The sequence below is a fragment of the Alexandromys fortis genome, unplaced genomic scaffold (genome assembly GCF_014885135.2).
Source record: "Alexandromys fortis isolate MF-2015 unplaced genomic scaffold, M_Fortis_MF-2015_v1.1 scaffold_48, whole genome shotgun sequence".
Taxonomy (NCBI): Eukaryota; Metazoa; Chordata; class Mammalia; order Rodentia; family Cricetidae; genus Alexandromys; species Alexandromys fortis.
In genome coordinates this window covers 4,544,945-4,570,445 of record NW_026067947.1, presented here as the reverse complement: position 1 = coordinate 4,570,445, position 25,501 = coordinate 4,544,945, and the positions used below count along the sequence as shown (strand labels likewise).

Sequence of the window (25,501 nt, the reverse complement as noted above, 5' to 3'; positions counted from 1 at the left end):
GCTGATTAGCTTTTTTTGTCAATTTGACACGTGTAAGAGTCATCTGGGAGGAGGAACGGGCAATTGCGGAATTGCCTCCATCAGATTAGCATTAGGACAAAAATGTTTTCTTGATCAATGATGGGTGGGGTGAGCCCCAGCCCTCTGTGGGTGGTGCTACCCCTGGGCAGGTGGTCCTGGGTTATATGAAAAAGCAGGCTGAGCATGACAGTAAGTTACAGTGTTCTTTATGGTTCTGCTTCAGCGTCTGTCTCAGGTTCCTGCCTTGAGCCCCTGCCTTGGCTTCCTTTGATGATGGACTGTGATGTAGAAGTTTAAGCCAAGTTAACCTCCTGCCTCCATGCCCCCATGGTCATTATCACAGCAATAGAAACAAGCTAGGACAGCCGGTATCACAATCTTAACACCTTCCTGCTGCATGCTCTTCACCGAAATAGAAAAATCAGGAGGGAACCAGTTCGTGTGTGCCTAGTGGGACACTTTTTATCCCATTGGCATTGGAACTGTACCAACCATTCCAACCATTCTTCCAGGTTCAGTTCACCTTTGGGTTTTTTGGGGTGACACTGGTTTCACCACAGGTATGTGCTCTGTTTTTACTTCCTCCTCTTTTCTTGAAATTCTCCCATCTACATTATCTACTTCGTATTTAGGCAGGCAGTGGAGGTGTCCATCTGAGTCACAATGAAGTCTTTCTTTGACTTAACTAGATGAACTTGGGGTCTTGTAGTTCTGAGCTGCTAAGCATTGCACGGCTCTCTCATTTTGTAGGCTAGCAATGGAACTTTCATTGTCTGCATATTAGGACGCTGCCTGGTTAACCCTGGAAAGGCCTGACCTGTGTTTCCAAGGACTTAACTCTTGACTAATAAAATGTGATATGCCTGAGTGACCCAAGAGTGTATAGGTAGCATGGCACAGTGGGTGGTCTGTGGCACCACTGAGGGTGGAATAGTCTCCATGGCTCTTACATCCTGGCAGCTGGGGTTCTCCTATGAAGTGAGCAGGGGAGGTTTAGGGAGGATCATCACCTGGCTTCCTTTCCATTGCCATTGCAGGGTTTAGTAAAGGGATATGGGCTGAGGGTTTGCTGAAAGGACCCAAGACTTGCTAGACAAGTTATGTCAAGTAGAAAAGAGGAATTAGTTAGAGGATGCCATGAAGAGTCTTGAAAACACATGCTAGGGGGTGGGGTGGACAACATCACAAAATGTGTGACCCATTGGAGAGTCTAGAACCAAAGATGGGGAAGAACTCTTGACTCTACACATGAGATGATGGATGTGTGAAAGGATGTGGACTCTGGTGGCTGGAAAGAGAGGGCAGGAATAAGGCATTGCCAAGGGAAAAGGATGGAGATTTTGTGTGGCTTAAAGAATGGGCAGGGAAAGAAGCTGAGTGACCACTTCTGCGCTGTGCACACACTTCAGGTTGTTGAAAGTGAACCTGCTAACGTACGCATCTCTTGTATGTATTGGGCACCACCACTGTAAATACAAGTTCTCTTTTTTTCACAATGTGCTTTTGAGCCAGGGGGCAGTGCAGGCCTATAACCCCAGCTGCTCAGCAGAGACAGGTGGATCACAAGTGCAAGGAAGGCCTGGGTAGCATAGTAAGACTGTTTCAAAAATAAAAGCTAAGGGGCTAGAGAGGTAGTTCATAAGTTAAAATATTCTTAAGAAGCTATTAAAACTCTGAGCTGTTTTAAATGCATTTCCCTCCAAGATCTAAATTTCTTAATTAAGAAATCAGATTTTTTTTCCTCCTTAAGGTTGACTGGATGTTTTAAATTTTTTTCAGGTAAGAGTGCAGTTTTAAAATGTCTCCTGGATGTTCACAAAATCTTTCAGGAAAATGACCCAGCCTACATTTTGAATGATCTCTACATCTCAGACTACTGTGTATGGATTCAGAAGGCCAAGTAAGTTTTGTGTCCCTGGGCAATTTGTATGAACTTGCATTTGTAAAACACCACTTACCTGGGAGGAAGAAAATGAAATACCTGGAGAGTAAATCTTAATGTGAAAGAAACCCATATAGCTACTAAACACTTTAGAAACAGCTGGATTCTAAGCAGGGGCATGTGGGACTCACCTGGACTACATAGAAAGACTGTCTCAGAGAAAGGGAGAGAATTTAAAAACTCTCTCTCTCTCTCTCTCTCTCTCTCTCTCTCTCTCTCTCTCTCTCTCACACACACACACACACACACACACACACACACACACGCACGCACACACAGGGAGGGATGTCTAGGCTTTATTAAGATAGGCAGCTTGGTGAATTGTTTAGAGAGATAGGTATAGGTGGATAAAAGAGATTGGTTTGCTCTGTGTGTGTGTGTGTGTGTATAAATATGATTTATGGCGTGTGTGTTGCTATAGCAGAATATCTGGCAGAAACAACTAAAGGGAGGGATAGGGAGGGATGATTCTTTCTTTCTTTTTTTTTTTTTTTTTTTTTTTTTTTTGGTTTTTTTTTTTTTTTTTTTTTTTTTTTTTTTTTTTTTTTTTTTTTTTTTTTTTTTTTGGTTTTTCGAGACAGGGTTTCTCTGTGGCTTTGGAGCCTGTCCTGGAACTAGCTCTGTAGACCAGGCTGGTCTCGAACTCACAGAGATCCGCCTGCCTCTGCCTCCCGAGTGCTGGGATTAAAGGCGTGCGCCACCATCGCCCGGCTGGATGATTCTTTCTGTTCACAGTTTAGAGCAATAGTTCTCATCCTGTGGGCATGACCCATGTCAATAACCTTTTCATAGGGGTTGCCTAAGACCACTGGAAGACAAATATTTACATTACAGTTTATTACAGTGATGAAGTGGCAATGAAAATAATTTTATGGTGACATTGTAAGCGGAGACTGTTCTTTTGTTCCTGGTCATCCAGACCCGAATAATCACATAGAAACTATATTAATTACAATACTCTTTGGCCTATTAGCTCAGACTTCTTATTAACTAACTCTTACATCTTAAATTAACCCATTTCTATTAATCTGTGTATCGCCATGAGGCTGTGGCCTACCAGTAAGGTTCTGATGTGTCCTTCTTTGGCAGATGACATCTCTTTGACTCCCCCTACTCTCTCTCTCTATCTCTTCCAGTGTGGCTATATTCTGCCGTGCCATAGGCCAAAGCAGCTTTATTTATTAACCAATAAAAGCAACGAAAGACATCCCAGATCTTGTCATGTATTAAACGGTTACAGCATTACGAAGGTTGAGAATCACTGGTTTAGAGGGTACATGGTGACTAGGGTCAATGTGGTATGAACTTACAGCATGGCTTCTTCGTGTCTTCTCAGATGAGGAGAAAGTGGGGCCAGGCTGTAGCTCCCAAAGGACCACTCCTAATAGCTTGGGCCCCAAAGCTATGCAGTTCTAAAGGCTCCGTAGTCTCCAAGTGGTCCTTTAACCTTAACAAGTGCTAAGGCAGATGAGACTGTGGGGCCTTCTGGAGTCAAACCCTAACAGTGTGCACACAGAATTGCTAACCTCCTTTCTGAATGGAAGTCTCAAGACCAGGTACTTAGACCTATACCTGCGGTGGGACTGTGTGTGCGTGCATGTGCACTGACATTTGCATGTGTAAAAGTCACAAGATTTAAGTCTAATGCAAATAAGAGCTGTGCTTTTGTCCACTGACCCCTGACTTACCAAGTTCATGTTTCCAAGTGTAAGAAAAACTTTAGTCTTGCAGCATAGGTATTGAAGAGTCTGAACACTCGCAAATAGGCCCCAGCACTTGCTGAGTGACATTTTCTTGATTTGTAAAACCGTTTAGCATTGCTTCAATCAAGGACGCAAAGTCAGCTGACTGTTAACTTAAAAAGACAGTGCATTTGTATGTGAGGAAGGATTTGAGTACATAGATCTACTTCTCATTAGGCACAGCCAGTGATCCACTTCAGTAGCAAGGGGCTGTTTGTTGAGATTTACAGACTCTTGATTGGAACAGTTTCTGGGTGCTGTAGAGCATGATGGCACAGTGTTGTGTCAGTGCTGACCAAGAAGGGAGAGAAGCAAGGCTTCTCTTACTGCTGTGATTGCCTTTTAATACCTCTTGGAATGATCGTGATACGGAACTAATTTCTTATTTCTGTTCACAAGGAAGCAATTACATTAGAGTGTAGCATGAAAGCCCCCTGACTACCTGTTGGCTGGAGGATGCTCAGGGTTGCTCCAGACAACACCTGATACTATTCAGCATGTGGAGTCAGCATCTGTGTTAGAAATCTAGATTTTGCCAGATGGAAAATTGGATCTTTAACCCCTGAGGTCATAATAGCAGGCCATCACTTTATCTGGTTCTCCTGCTAATTGAGCTGATCAGATGCCCTGCTGCGATTTCCTGTTGTTACTTTTGTTTTCATAATATAATTAGATTGAAACCGTCTCTCAGTGTTGGTTGTTTTGTTTTCTGAGAGCAGGGATTTTTATAAACATGTAATGAGTGTTGAGGTTTGTGCCAGGATCCCATTTTCATGAGTTCTCTTCTCCTATCTTGTGACATTGCTTATTAAATACTGAGAAGACTACATTGTATTTTATGGACAGATGTAAGTGTGCAAATTGCTATGGGCTCACCAGACATTCTTTCTCTCTCTCTTTTTTTTAATTAATTAATTTTTTTTAATTTATTAAAGATTTCTGTCTCTTCCCCACCTCCGCCTCCCCTTTCCCTCCCCCTCCCCCTATCAAGCCCCCCCCCCTCGTCAGCCCAAAGAGCAATCAGGGTTCTCTGCCCTGTGGGAAGTCCAAGGACCACCCTCCTCCATCCAGGTCTCGTAAGGTGAGCATCCAGACTGCCTAGGCTCCCACAAAGCCAATACATGCAGTAGGCTCAAAAACCCATTGCCCATGTTCTTGAGGTCTCAGTAGTCCTCATTGTCCACTATGTTCAGTGAGACCTGTTTTAACCCAGGCTTTTTCAGACCCAGGCCAGCTGGCCTTGGTGAGTTCCCGATAGAACATCCCCATTGTCTCAGTGTGTGGGTGCACCCCTCGCGGTCCTGAGTTCCTTGCTCGTGCTCGCTCTCCTTCTGCTCCTGATTTGGACCTTGAGATTTCAGTCCGGTGCTCCTATGTGGGTCTCTGTCTCTGTCTCCTTTCATCGCCTGTGATGTGTTTTTCTTTGGGTTCTCCTTCTTATTTAGCTTCTCTAAGAACCCGAATTATAGGCTCAATGTCCTTTATTTATGGCTAGAAACCAAATATGAGTGAGTACATCCCATGTTCCTCTTTTTGGGTCTGGCTTACCTCACTCAGGATAGTGTTTTCTATTTCCATCCATTTGCCTGCAAACTTCAAGAAGTCCTTGTTTTTTACTGCTGAGTAGTACTCTAATATGTATATATTCCATACTTTCTTCATCCATTCTTCAATTGAAGGGCATCTAGGTTGTTTCCAGGTTCTGGCTATTACAAACAATGCTGCTATAAACATAGTAGAGCATATATTTTTGTTGTATGATAAGGCCTCTCTTGGGTATATTCCCAAGAGTGGTATTGCTGGGTCCATGGGTAGGTTGATCCCGAATTTTCTGAGAAACCGCCACACTGCTTTCCAGAGTGGTTGCACAAGTTTGCATTCCCACCAGCAATGGATGAGTGTACCCCTTTCTCCACAACCTCTCCAGCAAAGGTTATCATTGTTGTTTTTGATTTTAGCCATTCTGGTAGGTGTAAGATGGTATCTTAAAGTTGTCTTGATTTGCATTTCCCTGATCGCTAAGGAAGTTGAGCATGACCTTAGGCAGACATTCTTAAAGTTTTTTTTTTTTTTTAAACTTGTTTTAAGTCATGGGAAACTGCAGAATTCTTAGGTTCTCAGTAATGAATTGTTCTGGTAGTAGTGATTTGTTTGTTTTTGTTTGTAAAAGAATACTGTAGTCGGGAGTAGGAAAAGAGAGAGCTTGCAGAGACTCAAGCATTTTATAAACTACCTTTCTTCTTTGACTTCATCAATTTGAGCCTCACTTTTCTTTCTCCTAAATAGGCTGTGTTTTACTGTGATAAACGATAGCCCAGCTATTTTTCTCCTCCTTTGAAATAACAGATTTCTTCACACATCTGATTTTTGTTAAACCTTCGAATTTCATCCTTGGTTTTACAAGCACAGCTTAGATGGGCTTTCTGGTGCCTTACAACCTTCTCACCTCTAAATATGGCAGCCTCTTAACTATTTTTCTTCATCTTTTGCAGTTAAATTTTCTATAGTGAAACCACCATGTTTTTATATTTCACAATAGTTTGTATTTTCTTTATTCTCTATTTGATATTTTTTATTATAATAATAAAAGCTGTATAACATTTTATTGGAAGTGCCAGACAAGTATGAAATTCTGACCTACACAAAAACAGCATTCCATTTTTCCAGTCAGATATTTACTTTGGCAAAAATTTATTGAAGTGCTGTCCTTCTTGTATTGAATCAGTGCAGCTATGGCAACAATGTAAGGTTTTCCTCATGAGGGTGTTTTGCTTCCATGCTGTCTGCTTCTTGTGGAACATGGAACCTTGGATTCTTATTAGGAGTTACGAGTCTATGGGGAAAACAAGCATTCCTTGTTTCCTTCAGTGTCCATGGCACTGAACCTTCCAGTGTGGTGCCTGCTGCATCAAACATGCCCTGAGTGGCATCATGAGGGTTGCTGAGGTTTGACTTGCAGTCATGGTAACAGATAGATAGGTCTGTGACAATATCCTGCCCTGTGGGTCCAGATACTTTCCCAGATAAGCCACATGTTACAACTAGTTTTCTTTACTCATGGCTGTAGAAGGGAGCCCAAAGAAAAACTGCTCCCTTTGGGAACCTTCCTGGAGGAAAGGGATTTAATGAACCATTTGTTTTGTTCATAAATGCTCCCATAGCACTTGGATGAGAAATTGCTAGGCACGTCTTATGCCTTCCCTATAGTGGAATAATCTAAGCCCTCATCTCCACTAAAGCTTCAAGGGCCCTATGAGAGAACACTCATCTAGATCTACAGTGTCTAGTGTGCACAGCAAATTTTAGTTGAATTGAATGGGCCCTGTTAGTTAAAGGAGAAGTTTTTCATTGTTAAAAAAAATGTAGCTCTGGAATTGGTAAGATGGCCCAACAGTTAAGAGCATTGGCTGCTCTTTCAGAGGACTGGGATTCAGTTCCCAGCACCCCCACAGAGGATCACAACTGTCTATAATAACCTCAGGTCCAGGGGAATATGGTGTCCTCTTCTGGCCTCCACAGGCGTTTGCACATATGTAGTACACATACATGCACACAACACCCATAAACCAAATAATAATAATGTAACACTTTTAAAAGCTGTGAATTGGGGTTCAGCAGATGGCTCAGTAGGTAAAGGCACTTGTCAAACCCAACAACCTGAGTTTGGTCACCAGGACCATAGTGAAAGAGAAAACCAACTCCTATAAGTTGGCCTCTGACCTCTACACAGGCATCATAGCATTTTTGTAAATGCATGTCTGTGCACACACACAATAATAAATGAGTGAATGCATAAATAAATAAATAAGGTATAATTTTAAAAGCCCTGTCCATCAGTTGTGGCTTATTCTTGTTGAAATTTTCAGTTATGTTCAATATTGGATTTCTTTCTACGTCTGACTCTTTCATGGTGGCCTTCCATGATTAATAGCTGTTGTAGTTCTGTCTTCTGAGAATTTAGCACTTTCCACCCTTTAGGTAATATAGGATGGGTAAGAGTAAAGTGTAATGTTCTGGCTCTATGTCTCATTGGCCATGTGACCTAAGAAAGTTGCTTCTTCCTGCTATGCAGTCAGTATACGTATTTTAGTACTTGATCTATTTCCTGTCTGTCTGTCTTTGTCTGTCTATCGGCTTTTCAAGATAGGGTTTCTCTATGTAGTCCTGGCTGTCCTGGAACTCACTTTAAGCCAGGCTGGCCTAGAACTTGGAGATCCACCTGCCTCTGCTTCCTCAGTGCTTGGACTGAAGGCATGCGTCACCACCTGGCTCCCCATTCATTCTTAACCTAGTGGAAATACTTTGCACATACCCATTTGTAGCCTGTTTTACACTTAATAGTATTCAATACATCTTTTCCCTTTATAATGTAGTTTCTATCAAGTTTTGTTTTTAAATAAATAAGAAACTCCACACTGTCAAAAAGGTTGTCTGTGCCCACAGAAGAGAACGGACAGTTAACTGAATGGGTTTTGTTTTGTTTTGTTTTGTTTGGGTTTTGCTGGTTTGAAACAGGATCTTATGTAGCCCCAGGATCCTTTTCTTCAGCTTCCCTCATGCAGGGAATGCAGACACTCTCCACACATTTGGCTAAAATTATGTGGCTTTAATTTATAGTACATTTTGAAATGACAAGGGAACAAATAAGGCTTTATTTTTGTTCTTCTGCATATAACGTTTTTGTTATTTTTAAATCCAAATAAAATCCTGATAGTCTTCAGTATAAATATCTGAGCATGTAACTGAAGCATTAAATCGTTTCCTCTCTCTAATCCAGTGCAGTTTTGTTTTGTGTGTGTGTGTGTGTGTGTTACTGAGGATCATTCCTGCATATGCAAAGCATGCCCTCTGTCTCTCAGCTAACTCTCCAACTCCATCTAGCATAGTATTTAGTTTTCAGGGTAGGTAATTGTGCAGAAAAAGAATTTAAGATGTGTGCTTGAGGTTGGAGAGATGGTTCTGCAGTTAAGAGTACTGGCTGCTCTTCCAGAGGACACAGGTTCAATTCCCAGCACCCATATGGTAGCTCACATGGTACAGAACGACATGGTACTGTCTGTACCTCCAGTTCCTGGGGATCTGAAACCATTAAGCCAATGTACATAAAATGAAATTAAATAGATTATTTTTTTAAAATGTGTGCTTGAAATTCTGGGCCTGTTTACAGTGAGCTGATAGTTCGCTAATTAATACTCTTGGAACATTTAAATTCCCATCCTTTTTAGCATAATTTTTCCTCAAAAGCAGTCTTATGACCCTAAAGATAATGAAGCCAGAAGTCTATGGAAGGAAAATTTTTCTTAAAGACTTATCTTGAGGATGAGAAGCCTTCTACCTCAGCCTTGGTGATTGTAAGTGAACTTAAACCATTTCTGTGCTGTCTCACAGTAGCTGAACACCTAAGACCTCGCCGCTCTGCCCTATTCTTCTTCCAGGCCTGTGTGCTTAGCAGGGTGAGGTGTGCCCCTGGTTGCTGCAGAGGAGGAGGCTTTCCTGGCATATCTGCAGCAGGAGGGGTGGGGTTGACTCATGCGGAGGTGCAGCATTAGTACTAAATATCTTATAGAATATTGTCGCCTTCAACCTTGTTGAACCTTAAGATAGGACAGATGCTAAGACAGGTGTTGGGAAGGTTCTGGTGAACAAGTAAGACATGTTGTCTAACAGTGTTGAGAAGCTTTGGGGCCTTCAGAACTGATTAGCCGAAGAGTGATTAACCCCTTCTGTGCGGCAGTATCAATTCTCACAGTAATGGATTGGTTCTCTGTTGAGCAGGTTGTTATAAAATGGCTCGACTCCTTCATTTTTTCCCTCTCCTCTGCCCAGGTCCATTTTCTTCTGATAATCCATCATCCAATGTATGATTCTCACTAGAAGATAAGCAGCTGACGTGCTGTGACTTCAGACTTCTTAAACTGGGAACCAAAATAAATTTTAAATTACTCAGTCTGAGGTATCTGTAATAGCAACAGAAAATGGATTAAAAACACAAAAATATTCAGTTAAGATCATAAGGATTGATGACAGCTAGTCAAAGGGCTGGGGATGTAAAGTAGAGCTCCTGTCTCCTGTGTGTTCAATTTTTAGCACCAGAAAAAAGAAAGTTAAAAATAGTAGCACAGACCTCAGATGCTAGCTAGCACTTGGGGGCCTGAGTTAGAAGGGTGGGAGTTTGAGGCCAGCCTGGGGTGTGTGGTGAGACCCCTGTGTCAGAACACTAGGTAGAGGTGAGGAAGGAAGCAGAGCGTCAGACAATAGAGAAGGCACGTAGTCTACCTAAGCTCTCACAAACTGTGGCTAGATCACAGTATGGGCATAAGACGGAGGGAGATGAGGCTGGAGGCCACATGGAAGCTGTGACCACTTCATCCTGGAAGTGGGGAGTGACCAAAGAGCCTGAAGCTAAGGGCACCTGTATGAGTGACATTGTCAGAGCACATTGTAGAACCTACTGGAGTGGGGTTGGGCTCAAAGCTGAAAGACCTGCTTGGGGATCCAGGCTAATGGTGACTGGAACTTGAGAGGTGACCATGGGCAGGAAAGCAAGTCAGTGCTCAGAGACAAGAGGTGGTAAGGCAGGTGGGGTGCTACTTGGACAGAGTCAGAGAGAAGGGGAGGAGTGGAGCTGAGACCCAGGTTCGAACGTGGTCAGTGAACCTAGCTGCAGCTCGAATTCTAATTGGTGTTAATAATAAAAACCCGGAGTCAAATATTAGGGGGTGAAAGCTGAGAGGTCAGAGAAGCGGAGCAGCCAGCCATTTAGGGAGACCCTTTATCTCTACCGAATTCTCAGATCGAAGGGGCGATCCTGTCTCTACACATCCTCAGACTGCATCTCCAGACTGCATTTGAGCTGCTGTCCTCCCACCTTATATTCCTCTCTCTACTCAGCCATATTGCTCCTGTCTCTACCTCTCCTACTTCCGGGATTAAAGGCTTGTGGGTCCCAACTACTGGGATTAAAAGTGTGAGCCACCACTGCCTGGCTCTGTTTCTCTTTTAGACTGGATCAATTTCTTGTAGCTAGTGACCTTGAACTCACAGAGATCCATCTGCCTGCCTCTGTGGCTAACTAATAGCTTAGCTCTGCGCTCTGATCAGGCAAGCTTAATTTGTTAGATTACAAACAAAATATCACTAAACCTGACCACTGAAGGCACCTTTGACAAGATTTAATAATACTGGAGAGGTTAGGTTGAGAGAGATGAGGAGGGCAGTCTTGAAAATGCTGTCTTGGTCTCTCAGGGACATCCAGAAAACACGCCAATAAACATGTGGATCACAGCTGGGCAAGACGTCTTGAGAACTTGGACAGAGAAGGGGTATGAATTAAACAGTGATGTGAGAATGCTGTCTACTTGCCTGGGACTGTGGTACTCACGTGACTGTAATAGCAGTCTTTCCTGGCTAAGAAAACCACTGTGAGGGAGACAAGGAAAACATGGCAGCAACATGCTGCACACATTGCCTGCTTGTTGCTGTGGTTACTGGAAGAGCAACAATGGACTGAAGCTGCTTATATTTGGACCGGTTTATTCTTGCAGTATACCTTTACTGATGCATGAGAATCTTAACTACCACCCTTGCCTTTAGTTATGGGGCCAAATGAGAAACTCTCAGCCCTCTAATGTCTTCTGAAGTTGTTTGTTATCTTGACTTGAGTCAGGTGATGGGGGAGAAGCTCACTTGGGCTTTGACAATAGAAACTAGTTTCTTAGTAGATGGTTGATAGTCTTCTGAGCCCAGGTGCTAAAAGTGGCTGGACCTAGGGGACTCAAGCCATGCAGAAATTCAGCAGCCTGCTTTAGCCATGTCCCTTGAGGCTGCTGCTTTCCATACACACCCTTGCTGTTCTAGAAACTCTCAGGGGAACCACAAAGCCATTCCGCAGCCCCGAGTTCACACATCCTTCCTTTTAGTGCAGATGGTGTAGAACCATTGGTTTGTAATTCCGGGAGAGGAAGAATGGAGCTGACCCCAGGGGCCATTCTCTCTTCTGTCCAGTAACCTTGGTCATAGCAGGTTGAAGAGGTGCTTGTGGAATGAGTTATACTACCCAGGGCTCAGAGTGTACCAGACACAAGCAAGTGTCATAAGGGCTGATCTGTAGCTGCGGAGAGACAGTATCTCCGTGTCACTGATATTTATAATGAGCCTACAACACTGAGGGTATCTGGCTAAATTAAGACCTGCAAAGTGACAGGCAGATACTCTGGGTGGTTTGCCTGGTGTGGGAAGTTACTTCTCTGGTACACAGTTAAAGGTTGAGTGCTGCATTGTCTTCTAGTGACAAACATGTAGAAATTTCCAAAAGCAATTGTGTATAATTCACGCACATTAAACCTGCTTGAACTGAAGTCATTCCCAGTGAGATGCTTATCTGCCATGCCAGGTTGCTCTTTAGTTTTACTGTTTATTTTTAATTAAGCCCGCAAGTTCATCCTGGATGGAAATGGGATTTATCTCCATGGAAGGATTACTACAGTGCCAATATCTTCTCCCCTGTGTCCGTCTGGTGAGGTGTCACAGAGAAGGGATCTTCTTAATAGGCTTTTACCTTATCACCAGTAGTTCAGTGGTGAGCACTGGGGACTACCGCTCTTCCTTAGACGTTTTTACCAAGCAAAGTGCCAAGAAATCCTAGGATTACAGCTATCCCTATGATTCAGGGCTGCTGTAACCCTTTGAAGAAACCAGTGCTCCTGGAACCGTGTATTCAGAAAAATTGCGAGTCAGGATGTTCAAGAGTTTATGAGAGGGTTTTTGTTATTTATGTCCTTCTTTCTTCATTTGTAATTTTATCCTACTTCAGATAATCGCGCAAATGAGCGAGTGTGTGTGTGTGTGTGTGTGTGTGTGTGTGTGTGTGTATGCACGCAAGTACATGTTTACTTGCACATTTTTTTGCACATGGGTATATGTGCATAGGCCTGAGGTCAGGGTCTGGTGTATTCCTAAGTCATTCTCTACCTTATTTCATTTTATTTTTTATTTTTCTGACATGAGGTTTCTCTGTGTAACCCTAGCTGTCTGGAACTTGCTATGTACTAAGCTAGCCTCAAACTCACCTGCCTCTGCCTCTAAAATGCTGGGGCTAAATGCATATACCATCGTATCCGCTTACCACTTTATTTTTTTGAGACAAGGTCTCACACTGAACCTGCCACTCATCAGTTGAGCTAAGCTAGCTGGGGATCTGACCGTCTCCATATACTCCCACCAGATCCCCAGCGCAGGGGTTCCAGATGCTGTCTGACCTTTAGCATGGGTGTTGGTGATCTTAACTCGAGTCCTCGTGCTTGTACCACCAGAGCCATCTCAGCTCCTAGGTGGGTGTTTTATTTTAGTATAGTTTTAGACTTAAAGAAAATTGCGAAGATAGTATGGAGTTTCCAAGTACGCCATTACTTCCCGTTATTCACATAACACTTTAAAGGCTGAGGTGTCAGTCAGTGAGTCAGCATCGACACATTAGTATCAACTGAAGATTTTGTTTTTAGTTTTAACTTAATGTCCACCTGTTGTTGTTGTTGTCTAATCTTGATGTGGGATTCCCTCTGTATGCTGTGATTACCATTAATGAATGAAGAAACTGGTTTGGACCTATAGCAGAGCAGAGCTTAGGTAGGCAGGGAAGATGGAACTGAATGCTGGGAGAAAGAAGGGTGGAGTCAGAGAGAAGCCATGTAGCCCTGCCAGAGACAGGTGTCAGAACTTTAGCCGGTAAGCCACAGCCACGTGGCCATACACAGATTAATAGAAATGGGTTAAATTAATATGTAAGAGTTAGCCAATAAGAAGCTAGAGCTAATGGGCCAAGCAGTGATTTAATTAATACAGTTTCTTTGTGATTATTTCGGTTCTGGGCATCCGGAACAAACTAGTGACCTCCTACATAATCTGAAGTGGATTGAAAATAAACTAGGCAAGGCTGTGTGCCTTCCGGTTTTCTTACGGCGGTGGAGATTAGGGGAGAAAGCGTGGATAATCTTGCAGAAAGATAGCAGCTTTCAGCAGTGCTTGGGCATGGGTGCCTTGCCTGTGTCTAAGGAGTGGCATCTGCACCCAGCCTGTCTTGTAGGTTTGCCTGGGTTCTGTCTGTCTCTCATTCTTCTCGTGCTGCTCACTGCCGGGTGGCTTCGGCCTCCCCGGGCTCTTAGAGCCGTGATTTGCGGGGGAGCAAATAGTGTTTCCCTATGCCTTCTTGTTCTTTTAATATTTACGTCTTAAAACTCTGGACCAACTGAGTGTGGGTGGTGATAGATCTGGTGGGTTTTGTGAACCACATTCTGTACCTTGTGGAGTTTCTCCTGTGCTTGAATGTCTTAATGTCTTACTCAGGGAAGAGGCTTACATTGATTAATGTGGCACGCGTGCGGTTATCATGCTCAGAAAGCTCTCTGTTTAAGGAGAGCTTTGTCAAGAGCGGTCTCTGAATGGAGTCACAAAAAAGCTTTTAAAAAACTGACAACTTCAAGTACAATTTCCTTTTCTTCTGCCTATTATGATTGAAACCCAATCCTTGTTATAACATAATTATCTTAACCGAAGCCAGCAGGGAGTTGCTGCCTTATTGTAAGGGGTGTGAAGTCCCCTAAGTAAATAGAGGATTAATTACATTCACAGCATGTTGTGAAGGTGATGAGATTGATTGTGGTCGTTTGACTTGTCCCATTTCCTGCTCAGACTACTTCTTGAATAAATAGAAGCTGGGAAAATGAGAACAAGAGCTCCCAAGCATGTCACTGGCCTGGGGTATTGGAAAAGGACCTTTTCAAGGCCAATCTCCAGATTTTAAATTGTTTATGTGATGTTTATTTTGAATAATCTTATTGCTGATCTTTTTGTTTTCAATTTAAAGACTTCTTTTAGAGATAATTTTTACTTCAAGATTATACATTACAGCAAAATATTTAAAGAATTTGACCATTTTGGTTGAGTTTTGACAGTGGGTCTCACTGTGTAGCCTAGGCTAGCCTTGAACTCATGCACTTTTTTTAGACCCCTGAGAGCTGAAATTACAGGTATGCACCAGCATACTCAGGCAACAATTGTATTTTAATGTATTAAGTTCTCCCCTTTTCTGCCCTCCTCTGCCTTTGTTCTCCTTTTCCTTACAGTTCTGTGGATCAGCCCAGGACCTTACAAACGCTGCCAAATACCCTACCATTGGATGGCATCCCCAGCTCCAGATATGAACATTTCTAGTTCGTGTATAGATATTTTCATTTAGTTTGCCTATTAGAAAGTTTAAAGAAAAAAATGGCTGTTAGGTTTTGTTCATTTTACATAGGAGCTTATGCATTTGTTAAACTTTAATTAATGACTTTGTATCCTTATGAAGCAGGCTACATTCTCTGTTTTGTGTTTGTCTTGCCTTCTGCTTCTGTGAAAGATGTTTTAATGTTCTGCATTGATTCATGTATTTATTCTCTCAGTTTTCTACTATTCTGACTTCTTAGGTGAGGTGCTTACCATAGGGGACTCACAAAACACAGCTGTGTAGGATGCAGGAAAACTGTAATAGATCTTCCCACCTATGCTTATTAGGAATGAGATTACGCTCCACTAACACTGTGTATATGGCAGAAAGCCTGTGTGGTGGGTGCTACACCATTTGTCTTTGGCTCAAGTGTCCTTTGTCAGATAAGGCTATTGCTTCTTGGAACACTTCTCCTTATTTCTAAGGAGAACCATAGCCATTATTCCATTTTTCTGAGATCCTGAAATGTGGCCAGGGCAAGAGGTGGCCTTTCCTAGAAAATTTAGAGTTGGGGTTGGGAATTCTTTGTTTTAGTTAGGTTACAGTCATGGGAGCAGGGGTACTGCAGCCAGAGCAGATGTTACTTATATGTGGGCAGAATGGATTTCCAGGGTACCACAGCTTGGCTTTACTTTTGTTGTTCACATTGTGTTTATTCATGTTGTAGGGATGGTGAGGCACACATGGAGGTGAGAGGACAGCTAGTGAGGTCAGTTCTCTCGGGGATCAAACCCAGCTTGTCAGGCCGGTCTTGCTGCCCTGTTTGGGGATTCTTATATATTCAGGAATTAAAGAGCAGCATCTTAGTGACATTTTGAGAGAAACAGAATTTGAAATAGACAACTGAATTTTATTCTGATGTGTTAATTTAAAACATTAAAGACGAAAAACTGAGACTAGGGAAAAAGCTCAGCTGGTAAAAATCTTGCTGAGCCAGCACAAGGACCTGAGTTTGGCACCAGAACTCGTGTGGAAAAGCTATGTGTGATGGTGTATGTCTGTAACCCCGAGGCCCACTAGCCAGCCGGTTTGCCCAGAAAACACTGTATGAATGAAATGCCCCTGTACGTCTCTAGTACTTGGATACTTGGTTCCTATTTGATAGCCGTTTGGGAAGGAAGAGGAAATGTGGCCTTGTCGAAGGAGTGCCACTCGGGTCGGGCTTAAGGTTTCAAAAGCCCACTGCCTTCTCTGGTGTGTTCCTGTTTGTGGACTGGGGATGTGAGTTCTCAGTGGCTGCTCCAGCTCCATGCCTGCCTGCCGATGCCATGCTCCTGGTCATGCTGGCGAGGGACTTCTATCTCACTGGAGCTGTAAGCCCTCCCAAACCCTTCTTTCTCTAAAGTCGCCTTGGTCATGGTGTTTTATCGCACAAGAGAAAAGTAACCAAGACAGGCATGGTCTAAGTTCAGTGACAGGTGCTGTTCAAAAGACAAACAGGTGGAAAACGATCGAGGAAGACACCTGGCATGGACCCCTGGCCTTCTCATGCTTGTACATATATATGCGCACACAAAATAAATTATAAAAAGATCAAAAGCCAAGTAGCATTCCGAAGGGAAAGGGGGATGTAATTTGAAATGGACAGCCTGTGGGAGGTGAGACATGGGCTTAAATTCAGGATGTATGATACCATGAGATGTGATTTTGTGATTTCATTGTTCATGGACCTAGTGAACTTTGCACTGTGAGGTGGTCTCCTAGCGGATGAGGGGTTTGCTGAACTTGGTACTCTAACATGAAGGAAAGTTCCTGCTCCTTGTTAATAATGCTGGGTAAATGCTCAGTGCATTGACAATCTCTAATTCAGTAAAATGCTTCAGCGAACATAAGCAGTTTTGCCCTTTCTGTAAAAACACAAACCTGTGTCTTTTAAGTCCTCCAAAACTAGACACAAGGACATTTGCATAGATAGATAGATAGATAGATAGATAGATAGATAGATAGATAGATAGATAGATACAGACAGACAGACAGACAGACAGACAGAGATGTTTTAGGTAAATGCTCTACACAGACATCAAAAAAAAGAAAAATAAAGAATAACCTTGCAGGAGTGCCTGGTGTGCAAAAGTGAAAATGGCCTGGGAGTAGATAGGTCGCATTACCTGCTCTTTCCAGTAGTGTCAGCTCTGAGTGTGGGGTTGGGGCTGTCAGGTAGCCTCCCAGAGGAGTCACACTCAATAATTCACCCCGCGGGCTTTCAGCCATGTGCTGTTACCTTGTCCAGAGACAGAGTAGAAGTCACTTGCAGAGGAAAGGAGTGCTCCTCCTTCAATTCTAGAATGTTCTCCACATCTTTATCCTCTCCAAATTATGTGCCTCAAAAGAAGATGAGGTGATTTGCTTGTAACTGAAGGGCGTTATGTGTAATCATTGTTTTTAATCCTGTAAATAACAGTTTTCTGGATCATACTCACCCCGTTTATCTGAAATACTTCACTTGTGAATGTTCAGTTCTTAGACCTTCATTGTATAAGTGAACCCAAACAGTACTTACTGAGCACCTGCTATGGCGGGCACACCTCATGCTGGGTAGAGTATGAAAGTCATGGTTTCTGCATCAAAATATCAACTGTCAAAGAGAGTTAGTTGGCAGTTCGTGCTTAGAGAGCAATGCTATTCTACAGTCATGAGAAGTCATAACTGGAAAATACATGGAGACAGCAGCATACATAAAGCTCTACATGGCAAACACACTGAGCATGTTAGAGAACATTCACAGAAAAAATCTTACAAGGAAGCATGTTAATGATAGTAAAAAGTATCTCTAGTTTCATGGGAAACTTCTATTTCATATGTAGATTTTGGTACAGAATCTACACATGAAATATATTTATGGATTAAATATCTATATATCTGCAAATATAATATATATATCTCCGTCCCCTTATATTTTCTTAAATAAACATTTTAAGAATTTAAATGAGCGTTCCAACAATACAGAATAGCATAGAAATGAAGGCAGAAAGTGTGGTGGTTTGTACTTAAGCCCAAACGAACAAATCTAGGAGGTGCTGGAGCTCATGAAGCTCATGTGTACTTTCAACAGATGAGTGCATCATTGCATGAACATTTGCTAGTAAAGCTGATGGGACAAAAGGGTACACTGTGTGACACACGGCTCCCAATGCCACTAGGACAAATGAAGAGGTGTTGGGGAGGTGGGGAAAGAAGAGAATCAAAGGGATTTTTTGTTTGTTTTGTTCCTGTTTTTGTTGGTTTGTTTGCTTGGTTGCTTGCTTTGGTTTGGTTTGGTTTGGTTTGGTTTGATTTGGGGAGGGGCACTGCAGGGGTGAGGGTAGAATGGGGGGAGACTGGGAAATGAACAGAATTAGGGTATGTGATAGGAAATTTCCAAAGAATCAATAAAGAAATTATGTTTTAAAAAAAAGAACAAAAAGAGAAACCTCTTATCTTCCGAAGGAAGTACAGCAGATACAACAATTAGATAGTTTGTCAGTACTTGTTTGGGTTTTCTTAGCTCAAATAAAACATTTAAGCTGCCGGTCCTTTGGTGTACAGATTGAAAGTTTCTCTCATTGTTAGTTTTATGACTTAAGGAAAATTGAATAGCAGAAAAGAGGACCACAGTATTTGCCGTGCTTAGTTGTGCATTTTCTGTCTGTGTTGCCAGCTGTCATATGTGTAGCGTTACCTGCCCTGAGTCCTGTACTGGATGAAGTCTCTCTGTCACAGGCTTATGATTATGTGGTGTGCCTTACATGACAGAGACACGGGCAAGTGATGCCTCTTCTAGTTTTGATCTTTATAACCCCATTCTGCTCTGCAGACCTGAGGCACACACCGTGTCTTTTTTCTTTCTTTCCAGAACCCAAAGACATATTCTCTGAGTGAGGAGTGCAGCTGCTACTCCCATGTAGTTTTATGTACCCATGTGCCACTCCAAAGTGTGCCAACCAATTCAGTTTTTATTTTTGTCCTTAGTATATCCTAATGCTTCAGGAAAATGGCATTTAGTTCTTACTGGAAGAAACTGACTTCCCTTTGAACGTGGTGTGTAAAATTCCAGTTGTCAGCATATGTCTCCTACTTGTCTTAATAGCCACGGCAGTTTAAAAGGACTTCGATTATGCTGTGTAAGCTAAGGCGATGTGAATTAAACTGCTGGCAGAGGCTCTCCAGGAGACTCCTGGGGCCCAGAGTCCCAGAGCACAGGTTTCAAGGCAGCCATCTGAGCACACCACCTGCACACCTTCACATTGTAGATGCTCCCCTGCTATCGTGCTCCCAGGTAGGTTCCGTCAGTTCTGCCTGGGAAGGCCGAGACTCTTGTCAGCCGCCTGTCAGGAGGGTAAGCCTTGCTGCAGGTGGTTCTAGAGTAGCTTTGTCGAGTCTTTTAAGAAGAGCCCCAGAGTATGCTGTGTGTACAGGTCGGTGTAACATGTTTCCACAAGTCTCCTGCCAGTGCCCTTGAGCATGGCTCAGAAGTTTTACCAAATTCTGACTTAGCTTCACATCTCTTTTGGTGTCCTGTTATGTCAGCTAGTGATAATGGTGCTTTTGAAATTGCTGTTGTATTGGGTGTGATATGTGTTCATCCACCTGTTCATTCAGCAAAGAGCTAAGAGCCGCTACCATGGGTAAGGTTCTGTGCTAAGGTCCTGAGACTGTGGTAGAATGCAGCATGGCCCCTGTGCTGGAGCTTACAGTATCATCGGGAGAGGTGTTAACCAGAGTCATGTGCACAGAAAGTAAACGAACATGGAAAGTACTGGGGGGAAAGAGTTCACACTGCTTCTAGAGCGTGGGACATAGACAGTCTGGTGAAGGGCATAGGAGGAAGAGTGTGTGTCTTAGGAGCGCACTCCTTAGAATGTGTGATTTCAATAAAGTCCACAAAGGACTTCATGAGACAGAGGTAGTGGACTTCTGGAAACTACAGTAGACACACCATGTGCAAAGGCCCTGTGACAGAAGATAATTCTATACATGTTAAAAGAAAATTGACTTCCTTGCTCATCTTCTCCCTCCTTCCGCTCTTCAACTGGACCTTGGGGACTCAGTCTGTTGCTCTGATGAGGGACTCCGTCTCTATCTCCATCTGTCGCTGGACGAAGATTTTATGGTGATATTCTAGATAATCATCAGTGTGATAGTGGGGCAAAGCCAGTTCAGGCACCCTCTCCTCTGCTGCCCAAGGACCTAGCTGGGGACATCCCCGTGGACACCTGGGATCACCTCTAGAGCCAAGTCTCTTGCCAGCCCTAAAACGGCTCCCTTAATTAAGTTATCTTCTTCCCTGCTCCTATATCTGCCCTTCCTCCATCTCCACCCTCCCACTCCCCCAAGCTCTCCCTAGTCTTTCCTTTCTCCCTTCTCTCTCCCCTTCTCTCCTTCCTCCATCCCCACCCTCACCCCTACCCTCCACCCCCATGCTTCCAACTTTTGCCCAACGTTTGCTTCCAATTTCCGGGAGGATCTATATATGTTTTTCTTTGGGTTCACCTTGTTAGAAGATGAGCAAGGAAGTCAGGAACGCGAGGGGTTGGTCCACCCACTGAGACGGTGCCTGTTCTAATGGGAGCTCACCAAATCCATCTGGACCAGGTCTGAATGAGCATGTGATCAAACTGGACTTTCTGAATGTGGCTGACAATGGGGGCTGACTGAGAAGCCATTGATAAAGGCACTGGGCCTTGTTTCTACTGAACGTACTGGCTTTTTGGGACCCTAGTCTATTTGGATGCAAAGCTTCCTAGGCCTGGATGTAGGGGGGGAGGGCCTTGGACTTCCCACAGGGCAGGGTTTCCTGCCCTCTCTTAAGAAGGGAGGGGGAGGGAGGAGAGTGAGTGACAGAGCAGGAAGGGAATGGGGAGGAGGGGAGGAAGTGTACATTTTTGAATAGAAAAAAAGAAAAGAAAATTGAAAGATGCTCATGGTGGCAGAAAAACAAGAGGGAAAGGAACGTGTGAGTGGAGGTCAAGATGAAGCCATGGACTGACTGAGCAGTGCCTTCCAGTGTGAAGGATTTATGGTACATAAAAGGGTTTGTCATGGAAGGCAGGTGGGAGGGCTATTGGCAATATCCTCAGGGATGAGTGTACCCTATGTGCTGGGTCGGGGGAGGATTTAGGAACTGACATGGGTTTGGGAGCAAGAGAGGAAGACCAGAAGACAATGCTGGGGTTGTGGTTTGTGCAGCTTAACCAGGGATGACATTTTTCTTATTTGAGACTAAGGTTTGGGATATTGACTTTTATTAAAGAAAGTCTGCTGATTATGGAATTTAGCCTCTTAGAATTGATAATCCCAGGGAGTGGCCACTTTTCTTTTTTGCTTCCTTTTTTGTTTAAAATAACTCTTAAGGCTGGTACTGCTCAGCAGGTAAACATACTTGCTGTCAAACCAAGGACTTGAGTTCAATCCCTGGAATCTGCATGACCGGGAGGAGAAAACTGACTCTCAAAAATTGTCTTCTGACCTCATCACAGCACCCCTCAAACCAAATAAATAAATGTAATAGCAAATAAACAAAGTGACTGTTAAGTAGACCCGCTTGTTTAGGGTTTTGGCTTCTGTGTGCATTTGTAGAGTATGGTTGTTCTCTTAAAATGGGTCCTTAAACCAGGTGGTGGTGGCGCATGCCTTTAATCCCCGCACTTGGGAGGCAGAGATGGGCAGGTCTCTGTGAGTTGGAAGCCAGCCTGGTCTACAAGAGCTAGTTCCAGGTCAGGCTCCAAAGCTACAGAAAAACCCTATCTCAAAAAATAAATAAAAAGGAAATAAAATAAGAAAATGTAGTGATATAGTGTGTGCATGAAATTTTAAAGAACAGTATCGAACTTGGCAAAGATGTCTATCTCCAGCCCGAAGAGACAGAATAGTGCCAGTTTCTCCGAGGCTTTCTGTGAGGCCAGCCCTCATCTAATCACAGGTTCTCCACCCTGTGTTGATCACTATTTTTCTTTTTTTTTGTGTGTGTGTGGTTTTACCATTTATGTTTTAGCCCCAAATTTGCTGTGTGGTTGTACTTGTTTTAAACCTTGCATACATAGGATCCTCTTGTATGCACTCTTGTATTACCTCACTCCTCCCCTTAGTATTGGTGTGAGATTTATTCCTGATGCCCCATGGGGCTGTGGTCGCTTCTTTGTTTTCCTGTTGTACATCGAGCCATTGTCAAGAGCTGTAAGTTCTCACTGTTTCTAGAGCTGTTGGGGCTGTTTTTGGAAAGTGCTCTCTGACTATCGCGGCCTGCTTCCAATGGACTTTTGCATTGTTACTGATGCTGGGTAGAGAACCCAGGGCCTTATGCAAGTGTTTACCACTGGTCTACAATCCCAGCACACAGTGTCTGGGTGATGATGGATTTGCTGGAATCTGGGGAGTAATTGTTGGGTAGACTTCCTGGGTAAATCAAATTGTTATCCAAACCGGTTGTGGCAACTTAGACCCCATTCTAGCAGTGTAGAATTCCCCTGGTTCTAATTTCATGCTAATACTTACATTAAACTTAAGGTCTTATGGTCTGACAAATGAGATTATACACTTTCAAGATGGCCTGGCTCTAGATAAGATTTGACAGTCTAAAGGAGTGCGAAGCTATTTCTTTTATTTTTGTTTGTATTTTCTTGGATATTAATAAAGTAAAGCACTTTTATTATAGTCTTTAGCCATTGGTGTTGCTTGTCCTGTGAAATACCCATGTCTCATAATTCCCAAATTTCCCAAGATTTTTTGACTTGCGGGATTCCTCCAGTGTGCTAGTTGCTAGCCCTTTATTAGTTAAATGTGCTGTGTGTGTCTCTCCCCGTTTGCAATATCTTTCAGTCTCATTGAGTCTTTATAAACAGATTTTTATTTTAGTGTACAGTTTATCAGTGTGCTCCTTTTTGGCTCTGCTTTTTGTTTCTCGTTTAAGAAAGTCTTTATGATTTGAATGTCATAAAGACAATCCTACAGCATCTTCTAACTTTTTATTTGTGACTAAAATTATAGGTTTTTAGTTCATCTGGAATTGATTTTTATGTGTTACGAGATAGGGATCCCATTTCATTGTGTTCCCATATGGATTACCTTAACCCAGCTTCCTTTATTAAATAGCCTAGCCTATCGCTGTCCTCTGTCATAAATCAAGTTTATGTGTATGTGTGGATCTATTTCTGGGTTGTCCGTTCAGTTCCACAGATCTACTTGTCTATCATGTTCCGATAGCATACTTTCTCAATTACTATAGCTTTGTATCTTTGAATCATCGTGTCAAAGTTCCATGAAAAACTAAAACATTGTGGTGGAATTGCTTTGAATTTATTAATGAGTTTAGGAATACTAAAACTGTTAGCCTCTTCACTAACATGGTATGGCTCCTAAGTTTTCCTTATTGTCTTTCAATAAAATTTTGTAATTTTTTTTATAAAAAGGTTATGCATATTTTTTTATTTATTGCTTCATTTTTGGGTTGCTGTTACAAATAGGATTTTAAAAAAAAAGTTACTTTCAAGCTGCCCGTTTGAAGTGCAGGGAAATGCATCCCACTCCTTGCCTTCCAGTATGCTTTAAGCATGCACTTGCTCCCTGGTTTTCTTGTAGACAGTGGTACTGTGCTTAAGTGCAGTCAGATGTTTTCCACACCTTCTATCCTTCGTTCTTTGTCTTTTGAGTCCTTTTCATCTTATTGCTGTGGTGGTCTGCAGTGCTAAGTAGATTGGTGGTAATCTTTTTCTCTTTCACAGCATGCTTTCATAGATGGTTTTATCTTAGTCTGCAGAGTTTTGATTCTAAGTGCTTGTTCAGTCTTACTGTATCTTTTCCCTCATTTTTCCAGTGATCTCAAGTTTTCTTTAATCTATTAGTGTAGCGAGTGGCATTTGTAAAATGCCTAACTTCAATTAGGCCTTGCATTCCTGTCTTATGTATGGTTTATTATTTAAATATGATATGGACTTAATTTTCTGTAGGTATGCTCTATAAGGAACAGCTCTTCCTCCCCTCTCTGCTTTTTTTTCTGATTTTGTGACAAACATCTGTGTGCATATATATGCTCATGTAATTTTAAGTTTGAGTCTGGCTTATTTTGTTTAACGTGATTTCTAGTTGCATTCATCCAGTTCCTGCAAATGTCCATTTCACTTATGGCCGCATAAAATTCCATTGTATATGTGTTACCACACTTTGTTTATCCATTGATCTGTTCATAGACATCTAGATTGGTTACATTTCCTATTGTGAATAGTGTAGCAATAAACATGAATGTGCAAGTGTCTGTGGTGTATTGACTTAGAGCCCTTCTGGTATGTGCCTGAGTGGTGTATAGGTCATTGGGAAGTTCTAGTTTCAGCTTTTTGAGGAGCTTCCATACTAATTTCCATAGTGACTGCAAACATTAACATTCCTGCTAGTAGTAAATGAGAGTTCTCCTTTCCTTACATCTTCTCCAGCATTTACTATCATTTGTTATCTTTTTGTTTTGTTTTTTTTGTGTGTGTGTGTGTTGTTGTTTTGTTTTTCAAGATTGGGTTTCTCTGTATATCCTTGGCTATCCTGGAACTCACTCTGTAGACCAGACTGGCCTCAAACTCACAGAGATCCACCTGCCTCTGCCTCCTGAGTGCTGGGATTAAAGGTGTGCACCACCACTGCTTGACTTGTTTTCTTGATTATACTAATTCTGGTGGGGGTGAGATGAAATCTCAAAGCAGTTTTAATTTGTATTTTCCCTCATGGCCAAAAATATTGAGTACATTTTCTAGTATTTACTGACCATTTGTATTTCTTCTTGGGGAACTGTTTATTTACTTCACTGGTCCTTCTATTGGTTGGATGATTTGGGTTTGGATTTTGGATTTTTGCTATCCCCTTTTGCAGTTCTTTATATACCTTGAATATTAATCCCCTGACTGATGTTTTTAAAATGTCAGACATTTTCTCCCATTCTGTAAGCTCTCTCTTAACTCTGGTGACTCTTCCCCTTGTTGAACAGAAGCATCTTCGCTTTATGAAGTCCTGTTTGTCAATTCTTGAGGTGTTTTTCCTATGCTAGCCCTTCCCCTGAAGTGCTTTTCTGTGTTTCTTTTTCAACTACAGAGCTCACATTTGGGTCTTCAGTTAAATTTTAACCGATTGTGCAGAGTGAGAGGTTGGGACCATTTCCATCTCTCCAGTACCAATTGTTAAAGAGACTGTCTCTTTTCTCCAGTATGTGTTTTTGGCACCCTTGTCAAAAGTTCACTGGCTGTAACTATGTGGGGTTTTTATTTTTCTGTATGTGTGTAATCTATGATTGTGAGAAGTTTTTCCATTTTCTGGTGTCTTCAGTGTCTTTTTCAGTGTTTTAAGGTTTTTATCATTATTATTATTATTATTATTTTACCTCTGTGGGTTTTTTTCTATTCTTTTATCATTTGGGAATGTCATATGTGTATATAATGTGTTTTTATCAAATACTCCCTCTTTTTCCTCCTCTCTGTTTCCTTCCCCATCCCTGCCCCATATTCCTTCACAGTTTTGTATATTATTTGTTTGTTTGCTTTTAACCCACTGAATTCACTTAGTGCTGCTAATGTGTATATG

The 25,501-nt window shown here is 42.4% G+C and overlaps 1 protein-coding gene across 1 annotated transcript in view; it reads left to right on the top strand.

Moving 5' to 3' along the window:
• Shq1 (SHQ1, H/ACA ribonucleoprotein assembly factor) overlaps positions 1-25,501 on the top strand; it is a 107,486-nt gene that overhangs the window by 58,628 nt on the left and 23,357 nt on the right. Inside the window, exon 10 of the mRNA XM_050149341.1 lies at positions 1,801-1,921. Coding sequence (XP_050005298.1) covers positions 1,801-1,921 — 121 coding nt within the window. The remainder of the gene's footprint in view (positions 1-1,800; positions 1,922-25,501) is intronic.